We start from the raw sequence: 12,276 nt of genomic DNA, 5'->3' as shown, positions 1-12,276 counted from the left end.
TAGTAAAACTAAAATATCTTCATTTAGTGTTGAAAACAGTTCTATTTTGAGATTAATAAGCACTTTACTCATCAATATACTGGATATTAAGATATACTGAACATACTACATCAAAAATTATGCCAAAAAATTGTCTGTTTCAAGTGTCTTAAGTAATGTTTCAATTCTCCTCAGCATGGTTGATCGGCTCCTCTCAAAACACAAAGAGACGGAAAAACAACACTGTTGTCAGTTCGGTTTTCGAGTGTAATCCTCCTTCGCTGATCTTGCTCCACTTTTGATCGGAGTTAATACGAGCTGTAAGAGCTCTCGCGTCTGAGTGGGAAAAAGATAATTCTCGTCAAGAGCGCTCTAGTCTAAATGGAGAAAAAAATATTTATCCTCCTACCACACAACGTACAAAAAAAACATTGATCGACAAAAATTCTGCACCGAAATATGCATCAACAACATAAAAGGTCATAAGTATAAAATGTAAGAAAAAAATCTGTTTTTATTATTTGTTTGATTCCATTTCTGTTCTGTCAATTTTTCAATATTCTAAATTAATTTTTTACTTAAAAGGTTTTTAAATCCAGAAGCTACTTTCAAATTGCTTCTAATTTTTTATAATCGACTACTTTCACATGAATCTGAATACTGTCTTTTTCTTTATGAAATGTTCAATCGATATGGATTCTTTTTCCTATTTCAAAAAGCTTTTTGTTATCATTTCTTTTTAAATGCTGGAACCTGAACTTATCTAAACTAAACCTTAAAATCTGTCTTCTGTGCGGACAGAATCTGTTCCAAAAAATAATAAAAATCTGTTCTTTTTAAGATATATCTGTACTTGTTTCTACTATTTTGGTACTGCTATTTTGGTACTGCTATTTTGGTACTGCTATTTTGGTACTGGTGTTTTGGTACTGCTATTTTGGTACTGCTGTTTTGGTATTTTTTCTTTCAAAAATAACTGTCAAAGGTGGCGTTCGGAGCAGAGGTCATAATTAGAAATCCGATTTTTTCAGGACTCCAGAAGATTGGTGGAAATAAAATGCAGCTCTTCTTAGATTGCATAAATGAAGGCACCATAACGATGCAACAGATGTCTTAACTTATGCAACAGAAAGCGAAAAACACCGTTTACATATGATTTGAACCGAAGACTACAGATTTGTTACAGATTCGTTTTTCAGTTCTCATCATTTAACTAAACATTCAATTTATATTTGACATATACTTTTTTTTTTTATTTTGAAAATCAGGGTAATTCAGGACATTTTAAATGCTCATTTTGAGAAATCAGAGCTAATCGAGAGTTTTTGAAAAATCAGAACGGCCTCTCGAAAATTGGGACAAGTCCTAGAAAATTAGTACACTTTGCACACTCTTCACTGGACAAGCCGATTTGAGGAGTTTTGCCATTCATGATACTCGCAGATCACAGCCAAAATTTCTGGGATTGTTACTCACACAGTTTCTAGATTATTTCAACAATTTTCTGATAAACTTTTATCAGAATTTATCGCAAATAATGTTGTAAATTAGTAGTAATTTCATTCTTGCCTTATTAAGAAATAGAAATTGTTCCAACAGAACTGGTATTTAAACACCAGTGCGAATATAATTCTTACTTTATTTGTATATCCAATTTATTTTTTAGTAGATATATTAAGTAGGTCATTTCTAAAACTCTGTTCTTTATATTTTGATCTCTGTTGAAATATTTTTTATTATAAAACAAACCACGAATGAAGTTTTTGTCAATTTTCAACAGTCTTTTTTGATATATTTTGATATTGTGAAAGAAAAAACCAACAAAACATTGATTAAGATGTTTTCCATACAAACATCCATCCAAAAAAGAATGAAATCGTCTGTTGGGCGAAAATGAACCTCATGTCCCCCGGCACGATTTTAAATCACGGTATCGATTTTTTTACGAAATATGGCTAGGTACTAAATCATAATTTTTTACATCTTTGAAGTAAATTTCAAAATCTTTCAATTAAAACTATCAAAGATAAAGCAAATTTAGTAAAGTAGCTGTATCTTTGTTTCCAGACATTGTAAAATTTTTAAATTTAGTAGAGTGTTAGTTGGATACTAAATTGTATGAAAATTTCATGAAAAAATATTAACCGAGAAATGGCAGCATGTCAAAGTTGCAATTTAGGTTGTGCAGCTGAAACACACTTGCATCGTTTGAAAACCCTACGAAATAAAGCTTTTGAAAATGTAGAAATTCAACCAATCATTTTTTTCCTCAATATTACTTTATAATCTCAATCTACCTGTACTGGAAATGTTGAACAAATTTAATTTTTTTTTATACAAATTCCAAAAAATTAGCTTCAATCAAACCTTAATCTAACTTAATAATATTTATAAAATCCACTACAGAAACACAAGAAGTGCTGGTAACATTAAACCTTAATGCACAGGTCCTTAATGTGTGAAGACACTTTAAATTTTATTGAACGGACAATTTTTTTGGTATAATTTTTGGACTCAATGTAGCATATTCAACAAATCTTAAGATCCAAAATATTTATAAGTAAAGTTGCTTATGGATGACCCATTCTGAACGCCCCGAAACTGTAGAACCAATTTTTATTTTTCATTATTCAGAAATAATTTACACAGCATTAGAAAAGTTTTTTTTCTTGAGCTTCATTTTTTATTTCATTGATTTTCAGTTCAGTTTATTTTTTGGAATTCAGTATTGCCGTTAAAATTTGAAAATTTTCGTATGAAAATAAATTGATTTTAACAACTATTCTTTGTTTAAAACATAACTTTTTCAAAAATTTTGCTATGTCAAAAAAAAATTCAAAATGGTTATGAATAAAACATGTTTTAATAATAATATTAGATAAAGAATAATCACTGCAAGTTTACGCTCTAGAATCGGTGGTAAAGGTATCTTTTTGTAAGCATTATTGCGTTACGAAAATTGTACCGTTTTTCAGTTCATAATTCCTTAAAGCGTCACATGTTGTCGAAAATGGGGGGTCTCTTCAAACTTTTTGAGAGGAAATCAATGCATTTTTTCAAATTAAATATCGGTTTAGAATGTTGTGAGTTTCACCCAGGTAATGAATGCGTTGTGACGTCACGGAAATCGACTCATTTTTTCGGAAACATACAAGACTTTTCATTTCAACCAACACAAGTTTAATATAACAATGCGCTTCAATAAACGATATCAATTCTTAAATTTTTAACAAAACTCAGTAACTTATTTTTTGCAAAACGCGGTTATTTTAAAACGACTCTTAAAAGTAAATGAAACAGCGCTTGCTAAAAACTTAATTCGAGAATAAACAAACTACCATTTACATAAAATCCTCATAGTTTTTTTAAAGAATATTTGTGAATATTCAAGCAGTTAGTTGTATGTAATTTGAAAAAAATCTTGCAAAAAAATCAAGTTCTATATCTATCTTAGAAAAAAAACCCACTATTAGCTTCCCAAATAACATTGAAAGTTTTATACCGGCTATTAGATAAAGTTTTGGTTTTATAAGGAGCTTAAAGAGTCTAATCAAATTATCGGTGTTACTTGGGTTCTATCACCTGCTGGCATTATGTTCAAACTAAATAAGTATCCATGGGATAAATGCAATGAGATTCAAAAATTCTTTCAACAAAATAAATTTAAAAAACCAAGATTTACATAAAAAAATTCATAAGACTTTAATGGAAAATAAATTTTAAAGTTATCCTAAAAAAAACTGCCCTTTATTGAAAATTCCACATCAACAAATGTGACTAGAAGATCCAAATCGAATTCTATATTCAAATAAAACCTAACAAAAGATACATTTAACTAAATTAAAAGTAAAAAAAAAAATTAAAATCTGTTCTAAGTACGAAGTACAATATGTAAAAGTTCCCATGCAAAATTTGGGCCAGATTATACTACGGAAAAGGGTCGCTCAGCAAACCTGAAGTTTGTATAGAAGCCTATTTTAGAAGGTATAACGTGGATTTTGTTCGGGATGAACGAGAAAAAAACAGTTTTTCACCAATAATTTTGAACTTTATCAACCGATTTTTCTTTTATTTTGAGTGTTTTTAAGCTTTAGTTTTGACAATATTTCATCTGAAGAACGCATTTCGATTAGAGGTTTCACGAAACAGTTAAAAAGCTGAAAAACGGGTATCTTAGCAGAGATTAACAATCAATGATGTATATTTCTTGATTGACCCTATAGAAACTAATTTTTGAAACTCAATAGCATTTTTTACAATGACCCTGATCGAAAGGGACCTAAGGATTAATTATTTTTCATAATTAAAGCTTTGTGAATAACATCAATGAAAATAAATCAGCCAATAATGACTTAAGAAATTGGTGCAATACTGGATTTTCATGTTCCTTCAAAACAAAACTTCTCATAACTTCATACAAATTTAAGGTTGTACGATCCTCCAAACTAGATCTAGGATCAATTTTAGCTTACAATTGATAAGATTTTATAAGTCGGCTGATGTAGGAACTTTAGAGTCCATATACTAACTTTTAATAGATCGAAGGCTTTTGAAATTATCATTTATTTTTCCTTTCTTGTGCAATTTAATATTAAAAAGATTCAAAAACTCACTTCAACGCTTTGACGAATATATTTTCCCTAGTAGGTATAAGTTATTTCCAAATAATATACACCTGGTCGCACAAATTAATTTCGAATAAATTTTATGTGCCTAGTGTTGCAAACTTTATCTGCATATATGAGCCTCTCAGATTCAATGCACTTCATTTTTTGGGAGTAAATGGATTTATTTCATTACAAAATCACATAATTTGTTCAATTTCTAAACATTTTTAGTAAATTAATTTTACTTTAATTATACTTGTACTTTGATTTATTTCATGTAGCTGACCTTAAAATTTCGTGACGATAGCACGCTTTGCTAAACCATGTTAAAAAAATGGCACATTGTGACGTCACGAAACTCAATTTAAATCAAAGTTTGAAACAAACAGCGATTATTTGGTTGAAATTACCACCTTTCTGAAGTTTTCATAAAATTTGAACGAATAGAAGAGCAGAAAAAATGGTTTTATAAAAAAATAGAAAAGAAGAAAAAGTGGCGCGTTGTGACGTCACGATTTCTTTTGCTTATATTTCGATAACTATTCGTTAAATAAAAACACATTTGCTTTCAAATTGCAGCGATTTGAATTCAGAACTTAAAAGAACAATTTTTTTAAATGTGCAATATGAACTGTGAAATTTACATATAATATACCATAACATTGTTTTGCAAACGTTGTGACACCTCGATGAAATGGATCAGATCAGAAAAGAGAACAGTTTTTCACACCAAATGAAGATGACCCATTCCAGCGTGACGTCACAACGTTTGCAAAACAATTTTTTGGTATATTATATATAAGTTTTACAGGTCATATCGCACACTGTTAAAAATTGTACATTATAAGGTCAAAATTTAATTCTCTGCAATTTGAAACCAAAAGTATTTGTATAGAATAAATAGTAAACAAAATATAAGCAAAAGGAATCGTGACGTCACAACGCGCCTCTTTTTCCACTTTTCAGTTTTTTTTACAACGCCGCATTTTTCTGCTCTTCTATTTGATCAAATTTTATGAAAATTTCAGGAAAGTATCGATTCATTACAACCAACAAATCGATGTGTTTGATTTTTTCAAATTTTGATTTCAATTTATTTTAGGGCGATTCAGTTTCGTGACGTCACAACGCACCATTTTTTTTAAGCAGGGTTTTGCAAAGCGTTGTGACGTCACGAAATTTTATGGTTAGCTACATGAAATAAATCAAAGTATAATCTTAAAATTAATGCTTAATTTACTAAAAATGCTCAAAAACTCAATAAATAATGTGATTTGGTGATGAAATCGATCCATTTATTCCCAAAAATCAAAAGGAATTAAATCTCAAAGGCCTATATAAGCAGATAAGGTTTGCAACACTGCTCACATCAATTTTATTCGATGTTTTTTTGTGCGATCATGTGAATATTATTTAGGGCAGAACTAAAACTAGGAAATATTTATTCGCAAAAGCGTTGAAATGTGTTTCTGAATCTTTTTAATCTTTAATTGCAAAGGAAAGGAAAAATAAATGATAATTTCAAAGCCTTCGATCTTTTCAAAGATAGTTAATCGACACTGGAGTGCCTAAATCAGCCATCTAATAAAAATCTTATAAGTTGCAAGCTTAAATAGATTCTAGGCCTAACACAAAGTCCAGTGCCAAATTTGGGGATTGGCCTACGGAAATAGAGGGCACAATGAGCCTAAATTTTGTATGGAATTATGAGAAATTGGGTTTGGAAGGACATTAAAACCAAGTTATGCACCAATTTCTGAAGTCCCTATCGGCTGATTTGTTTTAATTATATTCATTCACAAAACCTTCATTATGACAAATAGTTTATCTCAAGATCCCATTTCGACAATGGTTTAGTTTAAAAGGTTTTTGAGTTTCAAAAATTAGCTTCTGATGGGTCAAATACAAAAAAAATACCTGAATGATCGTTAATCGACGCTTATTTTGAACGTTATAGCTGTTTTATGATAACTCTAATCGAAACGCGTTCCTCAGATGAAATATTGTCATAATCAGAGCTTTAAAATATTCAAATTTAAAGAAAAATTGGTTGATAAAGACCTAAATTATTGACGGAAAACGGTTTTTTTATCATGCCGAACAAAATCTACATAATTCCATACAAACTTCAGGTGCGTTGGGCAACCTCTTTCCTTAGAATAATCTGATCCAAATTTTGCATGAGACCCTGTTCTAGTACATATCTGAATTTATTTAATTTTGTAATTCAGTTCAAAGTCTTTTTTGTGAGATTTTATGTGATCACGGGGTTCGATTTGGATTTTCTAGTGACATTCTTTGAAGTGGAAATTTCAATAAGGGCATTTTTTTATTAAAATAATGTAATTAATTTTATTAATTAATTTTCTATGAAAATCTTATGAATTTTTTAATAAGAAAATTAATCTATTAAGTTTACCATGTTCAAAGATTTTTTGAATCTCATTACAGTTATTTCATGGAACTTATTTTGTTTGAACATAATGCCAGAAAGAAATAGAAGCTACTAGCGGCGTTTTTCATTCTAACATAGATATATGAAGAACTTGATCTTTTGCAAGATTTTTATTCAAATCACAGATAACTACCTGCTTTATGATTCACAAATATTCTTTTACAAAATCGATGAGGATTTCATTTGTTTGATAGTTTGTTTACTCTTGAATCAAGCGTTTTAAAGCGCTGTTTTATATGTTTTATTAGAAATGATTAAAAACAACTGAGTTAATGCAAAAAAAAACTAGTTTCTTTAAAAACTTGATAATAGAATTCATTTATTGAAGCACATTGTTGTGTTGAACTTGTATCGAAGAAATACTATCATAGTGTTGAAGTAAAAAGTCTTGAACGTTTTCGAAAAATAGTAAATAAATTTTACTGACGTCACAACGCATTCTTTACCCGGGTGCAACTCACAACCTGCTAAACCGATTTTCAATCTTAAAATTGCATTAAATTCCACTCAAAAAGTTTGAAGAGACCTCCAATTTTCGGCAATATGTGAAATTTCAGTAAATCACAAATTTAAAAACAGTAGAATTTTCGGGACGTCACAACGCTTAAAAATAGATACCTTTATCAACGATTCTGAAGCGTAAACTTGCAGTGACTGTTATTTATCTTATATCATGCTTAAAAGATGGCTTTTTTACCATCATTTTGCAATTATTGTTTTTGACATAGCTAGATTTTTGACAAAGTTATGTTATAAATGAAAGATATTTGCAAAAATGAATTTAATTTCATACAAAAATTTTTAAATTTCAACTTTAACATACGCAATTATAAAAAAAGGTAGCTTAAAATCTTTTGATGGAAAATGACAGTCAAGAAATAACCTTTCTAACGCTATGTAATTTATTTTTGGATAATGAAAAATAAAAGTCGGTTCTCCAGTTGAGGGGTGCTTGGAATGGGTCAGATATTTAAGCTCCACTATTGACAGAAAAAATACATTAAAATAATATTTCGGTGCCGATATAAGTGTTGTACGGACATTTTTTCAAATAACTGTGTGTATGTACAATACCGTTTTTAATTTTATAAAAAAAAAGCACGCCCACTATCACTTCGACTTTGATCCTCCATAACTTTTTACTTTGATGATATTTTTTATTGAATTTGTTTTGCATAAGTTAAATCAACTGAATTTGAGCTCTTCAAAGTTTGTGATGCCAGCGGTAACGTAATGCTACGAGAATCGGACTTTTTGAATTGTTTTTTTTATTGCGATTTGCAATTTCTCAGAAACAAAAAATCGCCTATTGTTGAAATTTTGCAGAAAGATTGCTAAAATGTGAAAAATAAATCTTGCTTGCTTGGACATTTCGAAAAGTTCTATCAAATGAATCAAAAGTTACACGAAGTACAATGTTTATAGTACATTAAAATGAGATATGTATGAAATTTCTGACGAATGATTCCATATGGAAATTATATTATATGCTCAACAACCAATACATCTTTTCATATCCAAATCCTTAAAAGAAATCGTGAATCTGATTTTCGTTAGATTTCGTTAGATTTCGTTCTTGCTTGACATGTATCTACTGTTCGATTTTTGGATTGAAAAGATATCGTCCTAACAAACCGCCTAAAATTAAAAAAAAACGTGTATATTAGTCTAACCTTAAAATATTGTATCTCGGAAAACTTATTATTCCTTCAAAGGATTTCCAAAAACTTCATACAAACAGTTTTTTTTTTTCATTTTAACAATCACTCTGCAAAATTTTGATAATTAAAGTTGAATGGTAAAAGTGCATTAAGCCCGAATATTGTAAAATTACTGTATCTCTAGTCAGACATATTTTCGAAATCTGAAAATTAGTTAAATACATAAAATTGTTCACTGAGGAAATTTTAACGAAAAATATCATCAGAGTGAAAAGTTTTGGACGGTAAAAGTGGAAGTGATAGTGCGCGTGCTTTCCATTTCTTAAAAATAAAATATAAACGGTACTGTATTGGATGAGGGTTAACAGGTTGCCGATCCCTGATTAAGCATAGGTATATTCTTATCGGCCATTAAACCGAGAGATGCTTCCGAAAAGGACCGGGGTGGCATGAATTAATCGAACGCTAATCACCATTTCAAAATGTCTCCCGTTTATGCCCTCGTCAACTGATATCGATCTGAAGTAGATTAAATTGTTTCTGTTTGAAGAATGATAAATTATTAATTTGAATGGGGTCGAGATCCCACTAAGATTCCGGATAAGAAAACAAAGGAGCATCCCTCGGTTCGAATCGCTTGCTTGCAGTTCACCTTTATTGGCATTAATTGATTTTCACCATTTTGGTTCCTTTTACCACCTTCCTCAAAAACCGAACCGAACCAAACCGTACGACGTGATTATTGTGTTTGTGTGCGGCCTCATCCCCGAAACTGACCGGCAAAATCTCGGAAAACATCAATCGGATCGAAAGTTCCCTGGCGGCTCTCGGTTTGGTGGAGAACAACGCACCGAACATTGTGGCGGCCATGTTAGTATCGCCATTGATGGGACCGGTCATGTCCATCACATTTGGGGCCATCATCGCAGACCGGGAGCTTGTGGTGAGTACTCGCATCATGATGAATGATGGTGAAGATGATGATGATGACGGTGGTGGTGATGAATAAGTGAATAATTTTCGCTCTTCCGAATCATGGAAAGCTCTTTTGCTTATAAGTACATTGAATTAGGGTACCATTTACATCAGCGCCAATAAGAATAGGTACATTTAGTTATTTAATCGAAAACTAAGATATTATGTGATAACTAAGATGTGTGACTTCCATGAAAATTATAAATTTTTTGATAGAATATTCTTAAACTATTGTCAAATGTTAAGAGACAAGGTAATCTAAGTTTGATTATTTGAAAGGATAGTAATATTTCATGTAAACCCACACGAAAAGAAATTTCTCATAGTCGTGTGGATTTTGTTGAATTTTTTTTTTGTTTCATTCTTGCGCTTTTAATTTAGGTATGAAGTGCTAAGGGAAACATTTATCTTTTGTGCACTGGTCATTGCGATTCTTGTTCCTTCATTAAACAAGATATTTATGAGGGGTAAATGCCATCAAATTGCGCATAATTTTCTCTAACTAAAACTAATTTTCTCCAATATTCCAAGAAACAGTAAAGCTTAGTTCTTTTAGAAATGGGACAGTTTCGACTGCGTGTATCTCAAAAACCATTCGTTTGATCGAAAAACTTTCTATGAAGGAAATGAAGGTAATTTTATGATAATTCATGAAAAAAATTGAAAAAAATTAATTATCGTATTTTGTAAGAAAAATGTCTACTTTATTCTTGGTATCTCCCATCGGCCGGCGTACACCTTTTTCAGTCAAGATATAGATAAGTTTTTTCAACTTTTACTTCGTCAAATCTGTATTCTAGCTGGTTTCATCGCCTTCCTTCTATTTCTAGTACTTTTCGGTCCAATACCTCTCTTTTTAAAAGAAACTTAGTGCAATTTAATGGTTAAAGCTGTTAAAAAATAATAATACTTGATAATTTTGGAACAACTTAAACGCGTTTTAAATGGAATTTCTGCTGGTAAAACCATACAATAACGAAGTAAAACCATCATGAGATTAAAATTAAAGTATAATCGGTTAGTATCGTCGTTGGTTGCGAAGGTTACATACCAAATTACTCTTTTTTGGCTTTTTAAAACAGCAAAAATCTATTTTTTTTTTGAAAATTGTTTTTTTACATAGGAGCGGATCTTGGCAAATCATCATATTTCATACAAAACAACCAGCAAGCACATTCAATAATATACTTGGGATCTTACCACAAGCAGATATGTTCTGGGATTCAAACTCTGGAATTTGTTTGAAATAAGGTTTTTCATAAGTTTTGTCGTTCATTAGAAATCATCTGTCTCATTGCCTCGGTACCAGCATTACAACTTATACGAGCTCTGGAACTAGCAAAAACTTGTTGATTGAGGTAAGGTTTGAATGACTTATAATTAGGCAACATATTCAGCTTATCAGAGAAAAAACTGTTGTATATTTCAGTGATATAAACTTAGTTTTTCGTTTATTAAAAATTAAAAATTCTGGTCTGAGACTTGTCTTCTCTGATGATCCTTAACCGCAGTTGCGGATCATGTGCTTCACTACAATGCTTGATTTGAACATTGTGGACAGTTTTGACAGTATTTGTATACTTTTCCACTACTCATACACAGTAATTCTTTTAATAATCAACGATTTTATCAGCAATCAATTTGATAAAGGTGGTTTTTGGAGATAATTTGCAAGATAATTTTTTCCTTATTCTCTTGCATTGTAAATATCTCAAAAATGTCTGAATTTAAAATTATGCCATTCCTGTAACGGCAACAAAGAAATATGAAAGTTTAGTTTTTATTTGGATGATTTAAAACAAAGATATTTTGTTTTCCGTTTAACTATGTATCAAAATAATAGGATCCATATTACCAATTGGTTTGCTATTCTAATTTTTTTTTGTTTGAACCAATTATATTCGTTTATTATTTCAATGTTATTTAAGGTTTAAAATAAAAAACAATTGAATTGGTTGCCTGATATTGACTCACATTCCATCGTTACGTGATGGATTAACACTGTTATAATTCTAGAAGTCAATAAATCTAATGGAAATGAAAAAGAATAGTAGCAAAAGGTCGGAAGTTGATTTTCTTTCTAAATGAATAAAATTTGGTTACCAAAAAAAATTTAAGTTGTTTGTGTTGTAATTTGAACCTTTATTCTGAAACGTTCTTTAGAGCCTCCAGGTAGGTACACTTTCAAAAGTGCTATTTTGTCATTCCGACTTGCAAAATTATAAATTTTCCGTATCTGTTATTAACTTTATCCTTATATTGACTGGCACTTGAAAAATAACATATTGACAATTCAAAAGTTAAAATTAATACTTACTAACTACTGCTTACTTGCTTACTGCTTAATTGAAAAATAAACTAAATAATGTTCGATTTGTAAAAAAACAACCACGTATTGAGTAAAACCAGCTTTCAGAGATTATTTCCCTTAATCATTTATACAAAAATTCCAATTATGTGACGTGAATTTATTCATTCGCGTTGTTGTAACGCAGCTAGATTTCAATCGATTTCTATCAAATTTGGTGTTTCAGAATGGTCTTATCATTTTAAAAGAAGATCTTATTATTTTGTTATAAAATGTCAAAATATTCTCGTA

At 30.3% G+C, this 12,276-nt stretch overlaps 1 protein-coding gene across 1 annotated transcript in view; it reads left to right on the top strand.

Moving 5' to 3' along the window:
* LOC129742054 (uncharacterized) overlaps positions 1-12,276 on the top strand; it is a 144,362-nt gene that overhangs the window by 41,489 nt on the left and 90,597 nt on the right. The window contains exon 9 of the mRNA XM_055733901.1: positions 9,516-9,645. Coding sequence (XP_055589876.1) covers positions 9,516-9,645 — 130 coding nt within the window. The remainder of the gene's footprint in view (positions 1-9,515; positions 9,646-12,276) is intronic.

Source organism: Uranotaenia lowii, chromosome 2 (assembly GCF_029784155.1).
Source record: "Uranotaenia lowii strain MFRU-FL chromosome 2, ASM2978415v1, whole genome shotgun sequence".
NCBI classification, from domain to species: Eukaryota; Metazoa; Arthropoda; class Insecta; order Diptera; family Culicidae; genus Uranotaenia; species Uranotaenia lowii.
Note: the sequence above shows the minus strand (reverse complement) of the source record. Positions and strands in the feature narration are given on the sequence as shown.